General features: G+C 31.6%; 1 protein-coding gene across 2 annotated transcripts in view; it reads left to right on the top strand.

Moving 5' to 3' along the window:
* Window positions 1-22635, top strand: part of LOC118190825 (calcium-activated chloride channel regulator 1-like) — a 55167-nt gene that overhangs the window by 11774 nt on the left and 20758 nt on the right. The window contains exons 2-7 of one of the 2 annotated variants that reach the window (XM_035361606.2): window positions 8245-8542; window positions 15876-15982; window positions 19790-19960; window positions 21538-21665; window positions 21759-21873; window positions 21975-22199. In XM_035361606.2, the coding sequence (XP_035217497.1) occupies window positions 8245-8542; window positions 15876-15982; window positions 19790-19960; window positions 21538-21665; window positions 21759-21873; window positions 21975-22199 (1044 nt within the window). The remainder of the gene's footprint in view (window positions 1-8244; window positions 8543-15875; window positions 15983-19789; window positions 19961-21537; window positions 21666-21758; window positions 21874-21974; window positions 22200-22635) is intronic. The other variant, XM_085808708.1, reaches the window with a different exon arrangement.

Here is a 22635-nt window from a genome sequence, read left to right as displayed (position 1 = left end):
TATTTAATTATTAGGAATTAGCGAAATACTTATTTAAAGTATTTCGCTAATTCCTAATAATTCTCTAATTTAAAATGAACCGAATAGAGCATTAATTATAAATTGACTTTCGATTTAAAATTTTTCGATTTAAAAGAAGCCAAAAAATCATGTCATATTTAAGAAAGTATTTTAGGAAGAAGCTCTATAAATAGAAAAGAAATAATGCATAATTTTAATATTAATAATACAATAAACTTTGATCTTAATTTTTGTACCTTAACCGAATAAAATCGAATTACCTTAATTTTTTTTCTAATGTAATTAACGAAAACTTGTGAAAATATCTCATTCAAATTAAACCATTCTGAGAAAACTGTCCTGTGAAAAGTATAGCATTTAATTCCGTTCAGAATGAAATGTTGTTTAAAAATATGTTGTTTTCACATACTTAGGACTCTGAAGTGTTGTAGAAAAAGAAAATATATACATTTATATGTATATTTGCGACGTAATTACAAAATATTTACACCCGAACGCGTCAAATCCCATAGAACTCAATGGTAAATGACCCAATGTTTTGGTCACCACGTAGGGATCGCCGGTGCTTCAGAGCAGGGTACGGAGAAACTTGTTTAGGGCGACTCCATCTTACTTCCTACCTCCATGGAATAACCACGAAAATAGATTTTGCCCTATGATCGCTGTGCGTTACGGTTTTCTTAAATGAATACCATAAATTTTAATAGTTTATTTTTATTAGTTATTGTGCTATAGCATGCTTGTCCAACATATGGCCAGTCAAAAGACTTCATCCGGCCTCCTTGCTGCAATTTTAATTTTTAAAAATTCCTAAGTTTAAAAAGTTAACTACTAGAATGGTTAAATTTATTATGCATAATATTCGGTAATATTTTTATTAATGTAAGCAAAAAATCATACCATTTTATTTCTCAACTTTCTATGATGAATATAAGAAAAGCATCAGCAAAAGGCCATAAAATAATACAGATATTGAAGGCTGTTTGAATTTTAATACGGGAGAGATACGTGAGCGCTGCCTGCCAAAGAAAGAGTGACTTAAGGGATAACCAATGGTAATTACGCTACACGGGTCGAAAACTGCGAAAAGCAACCTACGCTGCTACCTTGCTCTTCTTTAGTTGAACCTTGATTGAATTGCTAGTACTCAGATGTTATCCATTCGTTCAATTCTGGAGAACGGGTTGGTATGCACATTTTAGTGTTTTTCCGGTGCTTAACGTGGATACGGTTCACATTCCCTTAAAATTCCTCCAAGAAGACATCCCTCCCCTTAAGCAGATAACCTTTGCGTGCTTTTTTATAATCAAGCAAGCATTAACCGGACTTTTGACCACTGGAGGGCTCAATAAATGTTAATCTAAAGTTGTGATGTCTAAATTTGTACTAACTGTAACTAATTTTTCTGATGTTTATATTGTGGAAAATAACACTGTAAATTAGTGTGGCAGTTTGTAATGTCTAATTTTATCATTCAATCCCAGTTTGTTTTGCGTTATTATATGCTTTATGGAACACGCAGTAATTTATAGCTCCCGAGCATTCTGAAGAACATTTAAATATTCCTTCATACAAAAAGCTGGGTAATCCTTTGTTGAATAATTGCTTATATTTCGTGTGATGCACTGCAGGATACGCAAACCAGTTCCAGGAAAAATAACCACTGGAATATTCCTTAAGAAAACTAATCACCTTATCATTTTATAAATCTCATAAAGGAAAATTTTGTCGAAAAATGGAAGTCCATTTCTCAAGTTTTGGTGATAATATTGCTTAATTGGCCACTCTGGATAAGTCTGCTGCCAACAGTTTCACTTCATCCCAAATTTGGTTCCAGACGAACGGACTGCCTGCATAGTGTTTTTATAATTTTTCTCTTGGGTAAAGTGAAAGTGAACCAGTTTCCCTTAGATTCCAAGAAAGTATTCCATTCCTCCTCTAGCAGATAGTTTAGTATGCTTTGTTATAATCAGTTAAGCAAAAATTGACCAGTTGAATGTTAAGAAGAAAATAATAGGGCCCTGTAATTCTAAATAGCAGTCCTGTTATTTAGTAAATATTAAATAGCAGTAATTTAAATTATAATTAAAAACTGTAATTCTCTTACGTGTGATTTTCTGTATCGTAAGTACAGAAACAAACAGGAATGACATAAATACAGAATGATAATTTTGCAGTAAAAACTATTCTTTCATATAAAGTTGTCCCATGCAAATGATAACTGCTTCATAAATGGTATTAAATAAGTTGTTACAGGCTTCCTTTCCTTAAACATTGACACAGATATGTATTCCTAATTTTAAAGTTTATCAAATGAGGTAAAACGATTTATAAAAACATTTTCAATACTGTGGGTAAAACGTTTCACTGTGGGTGTAAATATCAAATTTAACTTTTTAATATGATCACCGTAAAGGAAAGATTCCAGTAAGTAGAATATTCATTAGCAAGGTGACCACTCATAAAAATATTTCGTAGATAATTATACAAGGAAATGGTAACATATCTGGGAAAATATGTCATTAAATTTCTTCGTATTTCAGTTTCTGGGGATTTTGTGATACTGTGATATTGCTATGTTCATGGTCCAGTTAGAATAGTCTGAGCTTCTGCACAACTTTCTTTCCGGGGTTTCCAGTGCTCATTCTCTTTGGTTTTATTACAAAAACACACTATTATGAGAACACTTATAGTAATTTAGATGCTCTTAAAAGGTCTTAGGTCCCAAGCTTGTGAACCTAGGCAGTATCGAACCTTGATTAACTTATGCTGTAGATAATTTCCAAGTAAAACTGTTTGACAAAAAAGAAAAAACAAGTCAAAATCCATCACTTTGTAGGCATTTACGAAGCTCATATTTTAATTATTTAATATTTTTCATTTATGCAACTTGCATATAGCAATTAATTTATTTAATATTCTTACTGTTATATGTAATCTTGCAGGAAAAACCGTTGGAAATATTTACTCATTATTTTTAGCGGATTTTGCTAAATTAACTCTTAAGAAATGGTAAAACTGTCCTGATGAATGTTTTAATTTCTCCTTTTCAAAAGTAAACGTTCTCTAAGGGAGTTTATTTCTTCTTTATTCTTATTCATTATTACTGCAAGAAATATTCTTTCAGTTGGTGTTGGTGAATGAGGAATCCACAATGCTGCTTTACTAACAATATTAAATTAGTAAACAATTGCTTTCCTACAGCATTTTCATTTCAAAAATAATAACGCTTAAATAAATTCAGTACTCAACAGATGACACCCTGCATCAAAATCATAGTACCATCAGTAAAATTTGTTTCTTACTTAGTAAAATCAGTTCTTTCTTAGTAAAATCAGTTTCTTACCTTCAGTAAAATTTTTAAACTGGAAACAAACGACATTATAATGCAAAAACAGTGCCCATTTCAGAATTCAACATCGTTAAATTTTTAATACAGAATCTTTGAAATTTATTCGTTTGGAAGCATGGTTAAGAATCAAAACAATATCTACAAGTATTTTATCTTTAAAATCTTTTTCTGGAACTTCAATGTAAATTCATTCAAAAGATCTACTCTCGCACAGAATCCTCAATGTATAGTTTCTGTGTTTAAAACTGAGCATTATCAGCTTGGATTTATCTTTTGAGATGATACTGTTTATCATATTAAAATTTCATGATCATATTTATTTTATTTCCTTCTTATGAAATAAGAAAACGAAAGCAATATTCATTCAAAACTACTCATTTAAATTTAGATTTATTGTAGGGTGAATGTTGAGGAGATAAAATATTTCTCTAATATCTAAATTGTTCTTAGTGTAATTAAAAGTGTTTCTGACTTGCTAAATGCTATTTTCTGCTGCACTCAGGGTGCGACACTACAAGATGTATTTTATGTCAATTAATCCATTTCCTGATTTAGGTCTGTACTGTCACTTTCATTTTCATTAGCTCTCACCAAAATGCGAATGAAGTACGACTATTTAAGGCAAAGGTTTGAGCATTTTAGATATAGAGTTCTGGCAATGATGCTAGCAGCTTTACTTCCGCTAGCCTAGCTCTGCTAAGTTAGTGTTCCGGCATTAAACATTTTACCGTTCAAAGTTAAATCGCGCAATTAAAACTTTTGAACCGATGCTAACTTAGGCAAATTTGTAGGGTTTTAAGTTACAAATCCATTTCAGTTTATAAATTCAGTTTGCTTTTCGTTGATACCCGCAAATAACGGAGTTTTATTTTTGTGTTCCAGTTGTGTCATTAAGTTTAATATTTAAATGAAAAGTGTTATTTGCAACTTTCATAAGCCTTTGCAGCACTTTTCTTAGACTGAGCGATAGCACGACTTGCAGGTGACTAACACGGCTAGGGTCTAAAGAGTTTCAAAATTAGATTTACAGAGGATAAGGCATATAGTATAAATTTATGTGTCTAATATTGTCACATTTCTTTTATTGTTACTGCTCGGGAAAAAGTGTTAAAGCTAAAGATAAACGTATTATAACACTAAAGTTTTATAACACGTGCTATATCTAGTTAGAAAATACTAGCAGTCATCCACCTATTCTTTAGGCCTTAAGCAGCGATTAAACATAAAATATTCCTTCTTTTTACAAGTAAAATTTCAAGATATATGAGTAATTAATATTTTTAGTAGGCTAACTACACATATTATAACAAGTGCTTTTTTGCTCAATGCAGAGTAATTAATAGCCGAAACGAGCAACTACTGTTTGTAATTGTTCCCCCAAATTCAAAATGCCCGGGATTTTTGTGAATCACAGCAAAAACCTCTGAAACTAATGAGTTAGTCCAAGTGATACTCCTAATAATCATGAATAGCGATCTATGTCAATCAATTAGTTTCCGAATATGTCCATGAATTTCACGCATAAGTGCATGCAACTTATTATTTTTACTTAATTAATAGATATTAAACAGTTTCTATTTGGAATATTTTACAGTGATATATAAAAAGATAGGTTTTTATATCTACAAAGCCGTCCCCGCATTATGATGCTGAAACTATTTTCATAACATTCTGTACATTATTGTGAGGAACCTTGTTAGCTAGAAGTACCCGTTCTAGGATCAATATTTGGAAATACAGATTGCATCCACCTTTTTCTAACATTCTCTATTAACACAAAATGCATGTAACTATCTTCTATATACATACGTTGTAGAATTATAGAAGAAAAGTTATATAATTATATTGTTTTATAACATAATTATATTCTATAAATATATAATCATCATCTATAAATTAACAATTACAAAATTAGCTTTTTGTTTTCCGCAGAGAACAAGTTAAACAAAATCGTATTCTACCATTTAAGAGAGATGACCAGATTGAAGTTGGTTGTTTGGTGTTTACATCAAATCAGCCAAGGACTATTTGCTGTAGAAGGAAGGCCTTAGTGGAGGATATAACAAAAGAAATGAGCTTGAAACCGTTATACATTTAGAGAAAGCATAAAAAACTTATGCAGTCGCCTCATTTACCGGGACCAAAACTAGGCACTAACCACTATTCTTCAGCCATCTTTTATCCATTCATCTGCTGCTGGGACATCGACCAATTTCAAATAAAATAATTAGATACTAGAAAATAATAGATAAGATATCGCCTTGTATTGTGGGCGAAAGCAATGATTTCAAGCAGCTTTGCTGTTTGCTATTTGACTAGTAGATTAGTAGATAATAGATTGAATGCGATTAGACTGAGTGAGAAAATAGATTGAATGTTTGGTAGATAATAGTTATAACAAACTGAATGCGATATATTTAAGTCACGTTCACTCTGCTATCGTCAAAAGTTCTGAAGAACTGCTATATTTTTGTCTACATTTACGTCCTTTTATGTTAATAAATTATCCTCATTTCCTGTCCTTTCATCATTTTCTGTTACCTCTAAAGAGAGTAAAAGTTGGGATTTGGAAGATGTCAATAAATAAACCAGAGCGCTTTAAATATTGTGGACAATATGAAGGAAGAGAAAATTGATCTCTGAGGTCGAACTTATTGGCTAGTGCTCAACTGAAATTTGTTTAAAGAAAAAACTTGAGAGTTATTTATGTGTATGTGTGTCTGCGTGTGTGTATTTTTTGTTAGTACTGTTGACTGTTGTTGGCATTAAAGATAGGCATAAATAAGTACCTATCGTTCTTCTTTCTATTTTGAGATACGTGTGAATTGTGCTAGAAACTCGTTTTACTATTTTTTGCAAGCTTTGTTCCTGGCAAGAAGCAGTTTTTGTTTATTATGAGTTTAAATATGACAAACTTAAATATTATTTAATCCTTTGAAGCAAGCTGTTTTCCTCCTCTAAACTTTTGAGCAACTTTTTCGGTGTGTTACGTATGCGTAATTATTAAATGCCCTGACAGCAAAATTATAGACATCCAACTGCGTGTTTTACTATTAAGAAACTGTTAATTACTTAATTGCCAGTTCAGGGCACCAAAGTTTATAAATTTTGGTAGTTTCATATTTAATTTTAGTTATATATTCCTAATCAATAAATACATATAAATTTTTGTATAGACCCTGCTAATGCAGATTTTAACAAATTATGCAATTATTGCATTATATACTATTGTACCAGAGTAATACATAATGTATAGAAAATAAAAGTTCAGTAAACAGAAAATTAATTCTTGCGCAACTTGAGTAAGCTGTTTATAAGGATTCTGATTCATTTAAATATACAACCATACTTAAATGCATACTTTGGCGAAACTTTTCTTATAGGTCTTTAAAGTACTCAAGCATTATTCATTAAAAATTTTGATAAACTGCTTTAAATGTTGTGCTTTAAACCAGATAAAGTTCCAATACCTTCATAAAAAGTGTCTGTCCTCTTGAAGTTTTAAAGAATCCTTTAAACAAGTTCAGAACATTTTCTGGGAGCACTTATGGCAAAACGTTATAGAGGCATTAGGTTATATCAATGAAGGAAAGTGAAAAATGTGCATTGCCCTGGCCGGGATTCGCCCTTCAGCCCTCTCAAATACGCGTCGAGCTTCCAGTGCATGCTGAAAGGAGAGAGAAAATACCTTATATACTCCCTCTTTTAAAGAGCGACTGAGGATTAGGGTACCCAGTCACCGAATCCTGGTGGTGACAAATTATCGTCCACCGCCTTCTAGTTCTGACGTCACTTGTCGAGTCTTTTTATAATTTTTCAAAGTCAGGAAACTGAAGAAATCTGCAGTGGCTCGCCTGGATTCAAGCTCCAGAACTCCAGAAAACACGTCGAGTGTCCTTTCCAGTTACACCCCGAAGGTATCCGGGAAGGAGGGAGAATATACCGTATGAAGTTTTTAACTTCTTTATATTACTTGGCAGAAAACTTATACTCCCATGGACAAATTCCTGTTTTCCTGAGAGAATATTCAACATCTGTTCCTGTAAACCTTAATTTTCTAATGTTTTAATGACAAATATGCCGATAGCTTAATTTCATCACAATGGTTGGAAATGCATCAGTGGTGCAGATCTGTCAGTTAATTTCTTTATATAAAAAAATCCCTTCTTTTTGAGTAAAACATTCACAATATAGTTGATGATTAATGTACATGCGTGGAATTATTTTAAACGGAGAATAAACGGAATTTTACCTGTTATACCCTTTTAAATTATGTTCAAAAATTTCCTTTACTTTAACTTCATGAATTCTTCGTAATGGTAAATCAAGTTTAATAGTTTATTCAATTGGTTACAATAAATTATACTAAATCACAAATATTGAAATTCTTTCTTGTTTCAATGTCAGCATAGCTACAAAGTTAAGTTAGAAAGAATTTGTATGGTATAAAATGAAAATATTCCCCGCTGTTATTTCCCTCCATACTCTACTGAAAGCACACATATTTCTCACTTAGAAATAGTTTTGTTCTGCTGACACTTAAATGACATTTACAGATAGATGGACCTGCAGGTAGATAATTTTAAAATGTGTGAGAGAAAATCGATAAATTACTATTTTATAGGAGACAAATGAGAATATCTTCTGTATGCTTTTTATAGGGTTTTAAGCTGTTTTCAAATTATAAGAAAAGGATTTGAATTTAGATTTGTCATCTTACAAGACATCTTACGTATTATATGGTTTTACTTTTATTTAAAATAAGCTTCACATGAATGCGAAACATTTGAGTGTCATTTCCTATGTATCTGAATCAGAGAATAAAAATTGTTTTAATTCTCAATTGTAAATTTACTCTCGTTTATTTTCAGACATTATTTTCTAAGGCGTCAGAGTATTTATATAATTCTACAAGAAACGGCGTGTATTTCAAAGAAGTTACAATTGTTGTGCCATCCACGTGGTCTAAACAGCCCGAATATGAAATTCAGCAAGGGAACTTCTTCAGCACTGCTCACGTGAGAGTAGACAATGAGAATCCAGAGTATAAAGATACTCCCTACACACTACAGCCGGGAGGATGCGGTGACCCTGGCCATTATATACATTTAACTCCTTGGTTTCTAGAAGAACTCGAAGGAAAAACTGTGGAAATGTTTGGAGCACCTGGTAAGTTATTCTTCTACAAGCAATAGTTTGAAAGAACTTTATTTACTATATTTTCTACTCTATTATTAAGAAATATTAATTAGGAATAATTTCAACAATATAAAAAGGGCTTAGTACTTATTCACATTAATATATTAGCTGCCTTTCCACTTTTAATAGTTTACGTTTTTTCTCTCAAATCATTTTAAACCTTCAGAAGCTCCTGATTCATTGGAGACGAACGAACTGGCCTTGTCTATTTTTTTTTCCGGAATGATAGAAGAATTACTTTCACAAACCATCAGCGTAAAACAAAATTTTCTACAGAAAATACAAAATATGAAAAGAAAAATGGGTTTGATAATAGCTGTGATAGCAGGTGATAATATAATACTTCGAGTTATTTTTAATCATCTGCTACACAACAACATCTCTCGAAACGCAGGAGTATGTAAGCAAAAATGAACAGCAGATGTACACTGAAGTGTGGAAGAAAATAAAACAGAGAGGGGAAGAAACAGAGAAAGAGGTTTATTTTTGCTTTTAATTCTAATTTAATTTAAACAATCAAATAATTTTTTCCGCAGATTAAAATGCTCTAAAACACAGCTAATTTTTTAACAGCATTTTACTGCTAATTATAATATCCTTTTTTCTGTGCTTTTCAACTGCCCTGGATTTATCGTAATTTTAATTTTGAGTTAACCGTGGATAGTTAGCGGAGGGGTTGACTCTCTGCAAAGAATTATTCCAATTTTTATATGTGCTATAGACCTCAAAACTTTGAAAGATATATTTTTAATAATCAGCTTCAAATAAAAAGCATCATAGCATAGGAAAAAAACATTTCAGCTGAACTTAAATAAAAGTCTTTAATATTCTTTTAAACATAGTGAGCTTCAATATAATAAAATGTTAAATTTTAACAGATGGAGTTTTACGAGTTCATTCATTTATTCCTAGATAAAGTCAAGAAAAGGAAACAATATTAGAAATTTTACTAAACAAAAACGCTTAATAAATAATTGTAAAATGTTACTCTATATTCTGAGAGATGATTTATTCTAAATTTATAAGGATATTATTTTAAAAATAAAGTTCAAACAATTTTTCTAAAGATTTTTTGTTATTTAGTAATCTTTCTAATTCACAATTTAAACTGAATCAAGAAAAATAAAAAATGATAATAAATTTCCAATGCAGTGAATTAAAGCGATATAAAGTTCTCTAAGTTATGTTGCCGTAAAGTGAAACTAAGACATATGCTTTTCTGCTTTAACAAGGCTACCTTCCAAAACGCTTTTTAAAGTAAACTGCCTCATGTTAAGCTGAGCTACCGAAAACCGCGTAACTACGCCGCCAAATATTCCACGAGAAATTAGAAGTCAGTTTGCTTTGGCTTATCTGATTATGGCAAAGTATATGTGGGCTAACTTCCTAAGAGCAGAGATGCCTTCCGGCAGGACTTTCTAAGAAAACCTGGCTCGTATTCATGAAATTACAAGTCGGAAAGAAACTGTTAATTTTCGACTTCTATGCTTGGCGACTACTATAAAAATTTTTAATAGCACAATTTCTAAACTAATTTAAAGAATATTTGACTAATATTTCAAAGGAATTGACTGATGAGACCTCGAAAATTAATATCAATGATCATACCATTTTGCAAACCACAAAGATTCGATATTGTAGCAAGTGAAATAAGCAGAACCCCCTTATCTTCACTGTCAACACATGTTTCTTATGACCGACCTTAATGCTGTTTGTATGGTGATACTGTTATGAGGCTTCATTTCCAGTTTCTGTACATTTTCACTGAAGACTTTGCTTCACTGGATGACCTTATTATTTTATCATTTATCAAATAAAACAGCAACTTAATTTGGTTTTCTTTAATAAATGTCAGCAGTATAGGTAACAAAATTTCTCTGCAGCTTTCAGTAATACATTTGGTTTTCAACCAGCCTTTCGTCGCCTAAGAAGCATTCAAGAGTTATTATCTAAATGGCAGAAACTAATGGAATATCTAACGGAATATAAATGGAACTAAGAGCATCTGTCCACCTTTTATCTCTGTTCTTTGCGCACGGAGCTAACTGATATGCATTTTATCTCTGGGGTTACGGCTAAAACGAAGCTGATATGCATTTTATCTCTGGAACTGCGGCTCAGAGGAAGCAGCTGCTTAGTTGTGGTACAAAGAATAATACCTGAATATCTCCTTTGTGCAACTGCTCCGTTTCCGTCCGCAGCCCCATAGATAAAATACACAGTCGGCAAGTTATGTTCCTTATGTCTGCTGAAGGTGCTGTTTCTGGCTTGCTCTGGCGCAGCCCGCAAAAAGGCCATAGGGCGACGTAAAGTCTGCCAGGAAGGTCGGACTGCGTCCCTCATATCATATCATATCATATCATATCATAACACCAAGCTTCACATTTGAATAGCAATGCATACCACTCGAAACCCGGACCGACTTACGCCAGGAAAATGCTTTTATCTGCTGCTCAATAGCGCCCTGTATCATTTCAGAGTGCCATTTCTGAACAAATATTCCATCACATAATCTCCTTATTTCGTTCATCTCTACCTACCTTTACATTTTTACCAGATAGTTTTTGGTTACCCTGTATGCAGTATTCTCAGTATCAAGTATCTTATACAGCCAATCCGTTTACAGTTTCTTAAAGAATGGAGTTTATTTTTCTTGGCAATATACGTTAATAAAAAGTTCTACCTCATTCATCCTTACAAAAACATATTTAATGGTTTTCGGCTATTTTGCACCTACACGAACTGACTTTTTATCTACAGTGCTCAAACATGTAAATGCACCCATCTCATCTACACGGTGCCTTAAGTTTAAAATGCGGATAAAATCTCTATTTGACCAGTTAAGGCCAAACAAATGGAAGTTAAAATTTACTGAAGTTCTCTTTCTGCTGTGAAACAACTAGAGAAATTATTTGATTCTGTATTGGAAAAGGGAATTTAAATTTATAATTTTATGCTATAATTAATGAATTTCAATGAAGAGGAATTGAATATAATCTGTGCAGCTGTTATTTAACCTGTAAATAATCAATATTGATTGCTAACTATGTGAAATCTAATGCATTTCGAATTAGGAAACACGAAAAATCATGTATGGACTCGTCGGTATTCGAACTCCTGATCTTCCGATCGTTAGATGGATGTGCTACCACTTACAGCACGATGTCACCCAGTGGGAAAGGTGAAAATGCCTTATAACTAAATGAGCTAAACTCAGCCCAACATTGGAACATTAGATGTAGTATATAGCGTATTTTGTTTATCAAGAATATTGTTTTATGATTTTAAATAGTCTTATTTTTAAAATTATATTACGAAATAAATGTTATTAGGGAGAGAAATAATTTAATGAGAAACGAAATTTTGCATATTTAAAAAAAATTCCTTTCCAAATTTTTATTCAAAAATGTCATATCAATCTGATTACTAGCGGAAAAGGCTTTTGTTTTCGTGTTCATTTGGCGACAAAATAACAGTAACTTACTGTCTTCCCCGACCTTTTTACTGACATGCATTCGTTAATCCAAATAATAGGTAGTTGAACACAAATCTTGTTGAGATTTAATTTCGAATAAAATGACCTATCGTGTTTCAGGATTTAAAAGAATATGCTTCGAATGCTCTGTAATAAATTATTTTGTTTAAAGGTGTTGGTATAACCACAAATGCAACGCAGAAGGTATATAAAAGTTAAATTTTAAAAGTTTGTAAATCCAGGGAATTTTTAATGCTTATACATTCAACAATAAAATGAAATCTTGAATGATTCTTTGATAAACGAGACTTATTTTAGCGTTATTATCATATCTGAAAATATCACCATCGACTGTCTGCAACTTCTAAACTCATGTGCATTTTAAACAAATTAGACGAGATAAGGGCCACAAAGGAAATTTTAAGAACTTCCTTATATTTCCAACTCTAGCTATCAATATAGAGAAAGAAAAGTAAATATAACCTCAGATTAATTGAGGAGATACTGTTGAGGAGAGAGGTCACCAAGATCACAAATACAAGATAAGATTTCGATACATTTAAAAGAAATTTTTTTCTTCGGAATTCTGAAGTAAATTTTCATGAAAAAAAATCGTAATCTTTCTGCGATCTAGTGAATATTTGTTTACTAAGTTCACTGTCATTCCGTCCTCTTTAATTTAGTTCAGTACCCAATTTTCAGCTCATATACCGCTATATTCAGAAATTTAACACGTAGGAAACGTATATTTACGACGCCCTCAGAACAGTGACTTGTTTACAAGGAAAAAAAAATCCCTTATTTGTTTTAGTTAAACAGAACTCCAAAATCCAAAATCAAAATTTATTTGACGGATTCTGTATGTTTAATTGTATAAAACTCATATTTATTTTCTTGTGAATATAACGCGAAAAAAACTGTTTTTATCTGACATGAAAAGATGAAATGGCTTCTGTGTTCATAACAGCACTGTGATTAATGAAGATGGAATTTAAAATTCCGACAGAAAGAGGAGTGGAACAAGGAAAAAAAAAAAAATTTCCCCCATTTTCCGTTTTTTCTTCATGTAATTATATCCCTCCTTAGCGGCAGCACTCAAGCATCGTTTTTCTTCCGAGTCACATTCTTTCCCCTCAACTTTTTTCTTGAATTATTTACTTAATTTTGAGCTCGTTTAACACTAATCAGTATTCTGGAAATTTTAGCCACTAATTTTTATAAAGAACAGTTTTAAATGAGAAAAAATACTTTTAGTAATTCGATCATGGCTAAATATTTCTTAAATTTAAATAAAGTATGAAGAATGTATGAAGACCTTAAATTAACAAAATAATATAGCCTTTTAAAGTAGTTAAATATCTCTCTTTGCAATGCTAGTATTGAAGAGCGTTTTTAAAATTACGAATTACACTTTTTAAATTATGAATTATAATGCTTGATTTTGCAGGGGCAAATTTGTTTGCTGGCTGAAGAAAGTTCATTGAAATGGGAACAGAAATACTTTAAAATGCAATAAAATTTAGCGGTTTTTCTTTTAAATTTATTTATTTGTTTATTTGTTTTGTGTTAGTTTGATTAACGAATATTCTGCGAATGTCACGTTTTGCTCCGATTTACCCTTGAGTCGTTTCTCGTCTACTTTTGCTTCATGAACACCTTGTACTAAAAAAAAAAATTTTAAAAAATACAGTTCTATATCTCCCTCTCTACTAAACCGATTGTCGAAATTTAACTTGCGTTTTCCATGTCTCGAAAATGCAACTTAGGATATATATTAGATTTATATATTGCATTTTTGACACAAAATCGGACTTTTTCCCAAATAACATACCATTTTTTCCATATTTGGATTCTACATCTCAAATTATGCCAAAGTGCGAAGTTTTGTAAAAATCTCCTGAGTAGTTTGTAAAAAATTAACTCTCAAAATTTATATTGTTTCTAAAATTTAAATTTCCAAAATTGTTCTCAATATTTTATTTTTCCCAATTTAATTGAATTTGGTATATATTTACTAATATCTCTTTTTTAATTAAACTTATTTGATTCTTTCTTTTACATTTCGAAATTTAGATTTATTCCAAATAAAATTCGTCCATTTTTTATTAATTATTTTTATTTATTTATTTTTATTGTTAAGTAATTTTTATAAATTTTTCGAAAACAACTTTGAATTATAACCTATACCTTAATCTTAAATGTTTACCTTAATGTTTACCTTAAATGTTTACCTTAAATGTTTACCTTATATGTTTACCTTCATCTTAAAGTAGATGTATTATTAACCATACCTGCAAATTATTAGAGTATTTTATTCAAAATTTCCTAAGATATACGTGAATTTACATAATGGTGCGTTCTGAAATTTGGCACATATGTTATAAGCGATAATAACGCCAAATGTAATTTAAACATTTTGTTGAAATTATTTGAAATGATGACCTTTTTTTCGCTCATGTACAATGAAAAAAGAAAAGGAAAATAGGTTCCTATAAATTAAGAAGTTCGTCAAGTGAATTATTCTTGGCGGAAACTTTAAAAAAATGCTCCAAGATAAATTTTTAAATTTCTCCATAAGACTCTCACCAAAAATTACAAAATTTAGTATTTAGGCATGATTTGAGTCGTAGAATCGAAATATGAAAAACAAATAGGTATGTTATTCCGAAAAAAGTTGGATTTCGTGTCAAAATACCTATGTTAGAATATTGCTATATATAAATCTAATATCTATCTTAAGTCGCGCTTTCGAGACATGGAGAACGCAAGTTAAATTTCCACAATCGGTCCAGTAGAAAGGGAGATATAAAACTGTCCCATTTTTTGTGCAAGTGTAATTTGCATTTGTTTTGATTTATTTTTACAAAGTTTAAGTCTCATCTGCATTTATTTCTCGTACACTTTTATTAAAGTATATAAAAATAATTTTAAATTGCTTAAGATCTGCATTTGTTGCCCCCTATGATTGATTAAGTTTTGATTTATTTTAAAATTATTTACAATTTGTTTAATATTTTTGGTGTTTATTTATTTAATCATTTATTTGATATTAAATTTATGTTCTATATTTTCGTCAACTGTTCTAGGTCACATTATTACTTACGTTTATTTATGTTTTTCGGCTGAAGTTTGCATACATGTTCCTTCGAAATGTTGTTACAAGATTTTAAACAAGCAAATACGAGCACATTGTGAGGTTCTTATTTTCATTTTCATTTTCATATTTCGAACACATTGTGAGGTTTATTATTGTGAGGTACTAGTTTCTCGAAAACTACCTGCTTAAGAACATTTGCGTTTGTAGGGGAATTTAATCAAGGATTATCTAATTCGCGTCCGTTCTTATCTATTTAATCGCCAGCCATTCATGAGATGACACAAATTCTGGATTTCTTCGGATGCAGACGTTTTCTTCTAAAATCCCAGAAATGCTGAAATCATCCAAATTTGATCTCAAGGACTTGTAATAAGGACAGAGAGAAGCTGAAACATTTTGTCTGCCCTTAGAATCTTCTTAAAAGCTTACGCAACACCCTAGTTCGAAATTTCTTGATGAAAAAGGCTGGTAAATTTGCATAAGCCATAATTCAAGCTCGACTGCAATCCTAGGCACTTTAGCCAAATTCTGGGAAATATCTCTTCATAAATCAGTCGTCTTGGTTACCAAGAATTATATTTTAACAACAAAATTACCTTGATTACATTATTGAGAATGAGAAAAATAATATTACTTTAGGGAAGATTACAGATTTAGAATATTATTACTTTGTTTATAAAGTGCTTTTATTTTTAATTAAAGTCATCTTCGAACGATTCTTTTCTTTACAGAGAGACAGTTAGTGCACGAGTGGGCTCATTTGAGGTATGGCGTTTTTGACGAATATGGGATTCCGGGTGATAAACGTTATCCTATGTTTTATCATGAAAATAATAAAGTAAGTCTGTAATCAGTTACATCATGCATGTATAAATACAAGAATGTGAATTTGTAACTATATTTGATTTTGTGCTGTGTTCTGTTGGATTTTTTAACTTCCATTTTATACGAATAGTAAAGACCTGATGCTTTAAAATAAAGACCTGGAGAGCGATTATTTATACATATTTGTTTACTTTGAATTATCTATATACCTTTTGTATAAGAAAAATAGAAATAGAAATATAGTGTAAAATAGAAAGTTAAAACTTTTAACTGTAGACGAAACTGTAGATTGTGCTCATGAAATTTAAAAAAAAAAAAAAAGAAAAGAATAATAATAATGTAAAACTCTGAGCTGTCTACTTCTGGCTGATCCACTTCGAACAATAATGCCAAATGAGGGGAATATTCTCGAGTATTGTTTGAAGAGGTTATAGTGAAAAAAGGTTAAAACCCATGGTTATCCATACGTCGAAGAACCTTTGTTAAAACACAAAGGCTATCGTTATTGTAACAGAAAATTAGAAACAGTGGTTACTTCGAGAAGACAATTTAGAAACTGATTCTCAAAGCAGATCGCATTGCAGCGTTTATCTGAGAGCGTGCATCTGTGTGTGTGTATCGTGTATGGCACAGACAGGTTAAAAGCTGTGAAATTTAGAGCACATATTGCCTACACGCTGAAGGTGTGCCTCATCAAGGGATTTTTTTTTTTTAATTCAAGTTAGAATGTTTTTGAATTAATGTTGAAATTTTAGCACATATCCAAACGAGTATATTTATAACCTCAGACTTTTATTTTTCGCACTATTGAATACAATAAAAGAGCGTCTTTCAAATGAAATTTATTCTGAATCTCTAAATAAATTTATCGATTCTTGGTATTTTTTTTTTCAGTTATTACACATCCGTTATATTTAAATTTCAATACCTAAAATTGTATTTGTTATAAGTTTTAGAAATTTTCGTAGAATATAAAACAATTCTTCGTCTTCTTTTGAAAAAAAATGATAAAAAAAAAAGAATAAAAAAAAAAGAATTAGGTGATTTTTCTTTCTTTTTTTTTTCTTTTGTTTTCTCCCACCCCTCAATGTGGGTGACTGAGTAGAAACCAAAAAAAAATGCAAAAGTCGTGTAAAAGCGCGTCTCGGCTGTGTTACGGATATTTGGATCTATTTCTTAGAGCTACAGCAGAATGGGCTTTGGATATATACATGCAGACTTAGTAATGTATTAATTTATATTTTTATAAGGAGTTATCGCATTTCTCATGCGTTGTTTTGATATGTAATTGGTAGCTTGTCGATATAAGTGGAAGATATCAGTGGTACTGCATCCAGTTAGCAATTAGAAAACTCGTGGTTCGTAACCAGGCGAGTTCTTAGCTGATTTCTTTGTGTACCTACTCCGGGGGGAAAAGAATTTAATATGTACATTTCATATGTTGGGAGTAAGAATATACTATTTTTGTAGTGTTTTGAGAATGAAATGGGAAGTGGTACCAAATGATTATATACCAGAACTCTTCCAAAAGCTGATTTTCTAAATTTTATTACTGTCTATTTAATACTCAAATATATATTTCCCATTCAAGTGTTCTATTCTTTCATTCATTTAATTTCTTTTTCCTACTATGTTTCTGCTTAAAGTTTAATGTACTGAGTAGAATTTTCAGAACAAATATAAATTAATGTCTCACTCTGACAATCAGTAACTACGGAGTTTATTATACTCTTCTTCTGCCATTTTAGTGTATATATCCCATTAGACTGCCACGAAAACAGGAATGGAAAAGGTTTCTAAAGAAGAAGTTATTAGGTTTCAAATTTCATTCAATTTTCCTTTCTTTTTAATATTAAAATTTCATTTCATTTATTACGTGCTCCCCCATGAAGCACTACACTGAATTGAGGGATGCCTCGTGAAGGACGTTTTAAGGAAACTGGCTCGCATGCACGATGCATATGCGGAAAACGACGAAAACGCCCATGTAGGCAGTCCTCTTTCGTCGGGACTCGAATCCCGGACCGAACTACCAGTGTTCAGCGGCTGTTACTACTCGGCCGCTGGTGGACAGTGCTCTGTAGGGCTGTGTAGAAGAATGTTCTGAGATTAAGAATTAATTAAATCCGTCGTTGCCAATGAATATCTGTTAAAAACGCCTGCAATTTTCGAAGTAAAATTCAAAGCAACGGTTCCTTACTCCGAGAAGATTTATACAATTGCTCTCAAAATTCTGGGAGAGGGCAGTTAAACTAATCTAAGAAGCACCGAAAGCTGAGATGTTGTAGAGTCATTAGGTTATTCTGAAGCAGGAGATATGAAAAAGGAGCAATGCCCTTTCCGGGACTCGAACCTAGACCTTTCGAATACTCGCCGAGTGTGCTACCGTTACACCATGAAGGCATGCTGGAAGGAGGGAGAAAATACCTTATATACTCCCACTTTTAAAGGACGATTGGGAATTAGGGGACCTAGTTACCAAATCCTGGTGGTGACAGATTAGGATTATTGTCTACCACCGCTTAATTTGAGCGTCACTGCACAGTCGGTAGCATTTTTTTTTAAATTGACAAACGTGAAAATTGTACAATGCCGTCACCGGAATTCGAACCAGTACCTCTCGAATACGCGCCGTGCGAGCTACTGTTATACCACGCAGGCATGCTGGAAGGAAGTAAAATAAATAAATAAATAAATAAATAAACTTTATAGTGTTAGTTTAGCAGAAAGCTGCTCTGCTATAGTAAGCACGTTGGAAAGGTGTGAGCAATAAAGAAAGTTCGCACACACATGCTATACAGAGATTTTACACTAGTTAAACATTGTCATAAGAAAATCAGTTGTACATATGGCTACACGTGACATGATTAAATATAGAAATTTCTCGAACATATTTAGCGATAGTGAGTTTTAAATTACGCCAGATACATATGCGCGATTGCAACAGATAAACCTTAGGAAAGATAATTTTTGTTGGAAGTAAAAGAACTTTCTTCCATCTCGTTCGCTTTAAATGGTTATTCATAAAATTGTGATCTGAAAAAAAGAAACATTTGTGCCTTTGAAAACACATTATTCCATTAATCAGGGATTATTCCATGTTATACAAAACGTGTGAAATGTTATAAAACTACTAAGGCCTGTTATTTATATGGTTCAAACCTCGCACCAGAAAGAAGGGCATCATTTAGTATGGGAAATGTAAGAGTTTGGATCAACAGCAACAGTGGTGAAGAGAGATTCAGTTTACACAGTGGTTTCTACTGACGTCAAGGGAATGTGATTGCTACTCTTGTGGGGAAAGAGTATGAAAAAAAAAAAACATGTCAAATGAATATACGCCCTTGTACGCGTTTATGAACTTGCAAGTGATAATAGAGGTGGAGTGTTAAAATATTCTATAAGGAGTCTCAGTAGTGACACTTTTTATAACTTTGCTTAAATCAGTCATGATAATTCTCATCCACGCAAAACTAAAAAAAATTTTGGGACACACTGAAAAGAGTTATTGAAAACTGTCTAATTGCTTCAAGAGCATTCCAAGCAATAAAATATATTTTGTGAAGGAGAGACGTTAATGCCTGAAGTTTTAATAAATACTTTTATTTCATAGTACTTAGTCCCATTGTGATATCTGTGCAAGGTCAGAAGTGATTACATATCTTAATTCATTCAAAAATCATAAACAATTTTTAAGTCACTTCATTTTTTAGAAATCTCTTTTTCTAAGTATTTATAATTTTACATTTAAATTATGTTAGCATTTATAACTACTTCCAGTTTAAAAAATTATATACTGCAATATTAATTGTCATTTTAGATTCGCCCTACAAGTTGTGTTCGTGATATCAAGGGATGGATAGAGTCACGTGATGGAGGACCCTGTTCGATAACTACGAACGGCGATGTTGATACCGACTGCATATTTATACCTAATATGCACAGCAATGAAGCTAAAGCTTCCATTATGTACATGCCTTTCATACCTTCTGTGAGTCACCCTATATTTTATCTTATTACTGCGAGAATTTATTGTATGAGGCTATCATTATTTTTTCTTATATTAATTTAATGCTTTTGCGTTTCACATTTTTGCATATTTATTGTATTGTTGATTTGTAGGAAATCTATACGAATGAAATGTGCCAGATAACATATACAATCAATGACAACGATATAATTGATAAGACTGTGTTGATTAACTAAAGGAAAATACATTTTTATATCTTCTATGATATATTGCAGTTGCAATTAACACACGGGTGTTGTCCGAAACCGTTTATATATAACACGTTCCGGAATGACATGCCTAACAACAAAACGTTGATAAATCAAGAGCCGGTCTGTAAATATCCCAGTTTATTATAATATAACCTGAAGCAATAAACCTGTGCTAAAACAATTCAAAAGTTTCATTTTATAGAAATAAATAAAAAATTTTAAAAAATTGAAATTTTCAGAATTTTTTTAAGAAATAATTTTATAAATTATACTATCAAATGATACATGGGCCGCCTTACGGAAGTAAATGTGCTTACAAGAGCATGAGGATGTTTTGGTTCACGTGCACATGCCCACATATCGATCATATCTATGGTTTATTTAATAATGGTTTTCGTGAATTATTTTTATGCATTTAAATCAGCAAAATATAAAAGTTAAAAGTAGTTTAAAAATAAAAAACTTTAAAATTCACAGGATAGTAAATTAAACGCTAACTGATAATATTTTAATAATTATCAAGCGAAAGTGCCTCTACTTAATCATTTTTCTTCCTCTTTACGTTAGAAACCTTTATATCTATGGTCTTTCTAGCTATGGGGATAGTTACGTTTCCAGGGTAATTATTATCACTCACGCGACTAGATAATGTAGCCGTTCCAAGAAATATAAGCCTTTTTGATAGTTTACACGCAGTAGGTAACAGCCAGTTCTCAGAGTGTTGCTTTCCTACGTGGCATTAGATCTTTAATTTATTTCCTTCAGTTTTAACTTCAGTTGCTTAATAATTTGAGATATCTAAAAGCAATAAACGTAATTCCTAATAGTTAATACATTTATGTTTTTAGTAATGTATTTTACTGAAATAGGTTCTAATACATTTAACTGATGTAATTTTGTAACATAATAGAATTTTAATAAGTCGAATTGAAAATGTCAAAACGTAGACATGGAAATTAATGTTAACATTCAGCAATTAATTCATTTCTTTATATGCGGAATTTCTATGAACATTTACTCCATTACTATAGTTCATAAAAGGAGTTCGTAAAGCCACATATCACATATCTTGATAGAGAATATTCGCTTGGTTTCTAACATAAACAATTAACCCATGCTTGAGAATTATTAATATTTTTGGTTCTGTATTTTCATAGCTTAACTCTTAATTACTGTTTAATCGTTCCGGATTGCAATCGGAAATATATTTTCTTTACTTAAAAGCTTCTAGTCTAATTATTTCTTATATATAGTGCCTGCATAATCAGAATGTAAACTATTATGTAATCGATGGTGAGCTTTCCAAGTATAAATACTGAAATTACTGTTTAAGTTATTTCTTTTAAGATGGAAGGTTTCTGCGATGACGATACTCACAAGCACAACATGTTTGCACCTACAAAGCATAATGCAATGTGTAACTACAGGAGCACTTGGGATGTCATTTCAAATCATCCTGACTTCCAGACACTTAGGTAATTTAGTTATATATCATATTCTGTAATATTTGGATTTGAAATAAAACTTAAATGTAGAGAACTTTCTTATGAAGAATTTATTTATTTCAGAGCAAAACGAGATACGAGTTCGGAGTTTTCTGATACATTGTTCCGTATACTTCAGTCACCAAAAAGTGCAAATTCACGTTATGTTCTTGTCCTAGATATTTCTGGAAGCATGAATGTCAGTTATTAACATTTTATTCTTATACGATGTATTTTTATTAAAGCAACTGAAATTTGCAAGTTTAATAACCAACATTTTATTTTTGTTCTCCTTGCTAGGGACAACCTATGAAACTTCTGCATAGCGCGGCTACCAGACTAATCGAAGATCGTGTTCCTGATGGTACACGCCTTGGCATCGTAGAGTTCAGTTCAACAGCTCGGATTTTAAATAACCTCACTGAAGTGAATAATGTCACAAGAGATCAGCTTAGCCGAAATTTGCCGGCAAAGGATGATGGTGGACTAACAGCAATTGGCAAAGCTTTAGAAAAAGCTATACAAGTCAGTCATCATGTTTCTTATAATAATTCTAGTCAATATTTATGTTTCTTATTATAATGCCATTCGCTTATTAATGTATTTTCTGTTTCTTTTATCATTTTTGTAGGTGTATGTAAATGTATTGTTTAAAACCTTTTTGGAAAAAATTAATTGAGCATGTATGATAAAAATAATGACCGATATACAATAACTAGCTATTTTAAATTGGCTCCTTGCAGTATGATAAAAAGGGAAGGACATTTTCCACAAATTAGCAAATCTTCTTTGAAATCATCGGAAATGAAAGTTGGCTAATACCTGAATGAAAGGAGGGAATTCTTTTGGGTTAATTCCGTTATTTCGATGTCATATCTTGAAGGCATTCGATCTTAGTTAATCGTATTACATGTGAATTGTTAATTTAATTTAGTATATTGCCCTTCAGAAGGTAAGGAAC

This window comes from Stegodyphus dumicola, chromosome X1 (genome assembly GCF_044657685.1).
Source record: "Stegodyphus dumicola isolate Sdum_Otavi_A_Nest chromosome X1, ASM4465768v1".
In the NCBI taxonomy this organism is placed as follows: Eukaryota; Metazoa; Arthropoda; class Arachnida; order Araneae; family Eresidae; genus Stegodyphus; species Stegodyphus dumicola.
Note: the sequence above shows the minus strand (reverse complement) of the source record. Positions and strands in the feature narration are given on the sequence as shown.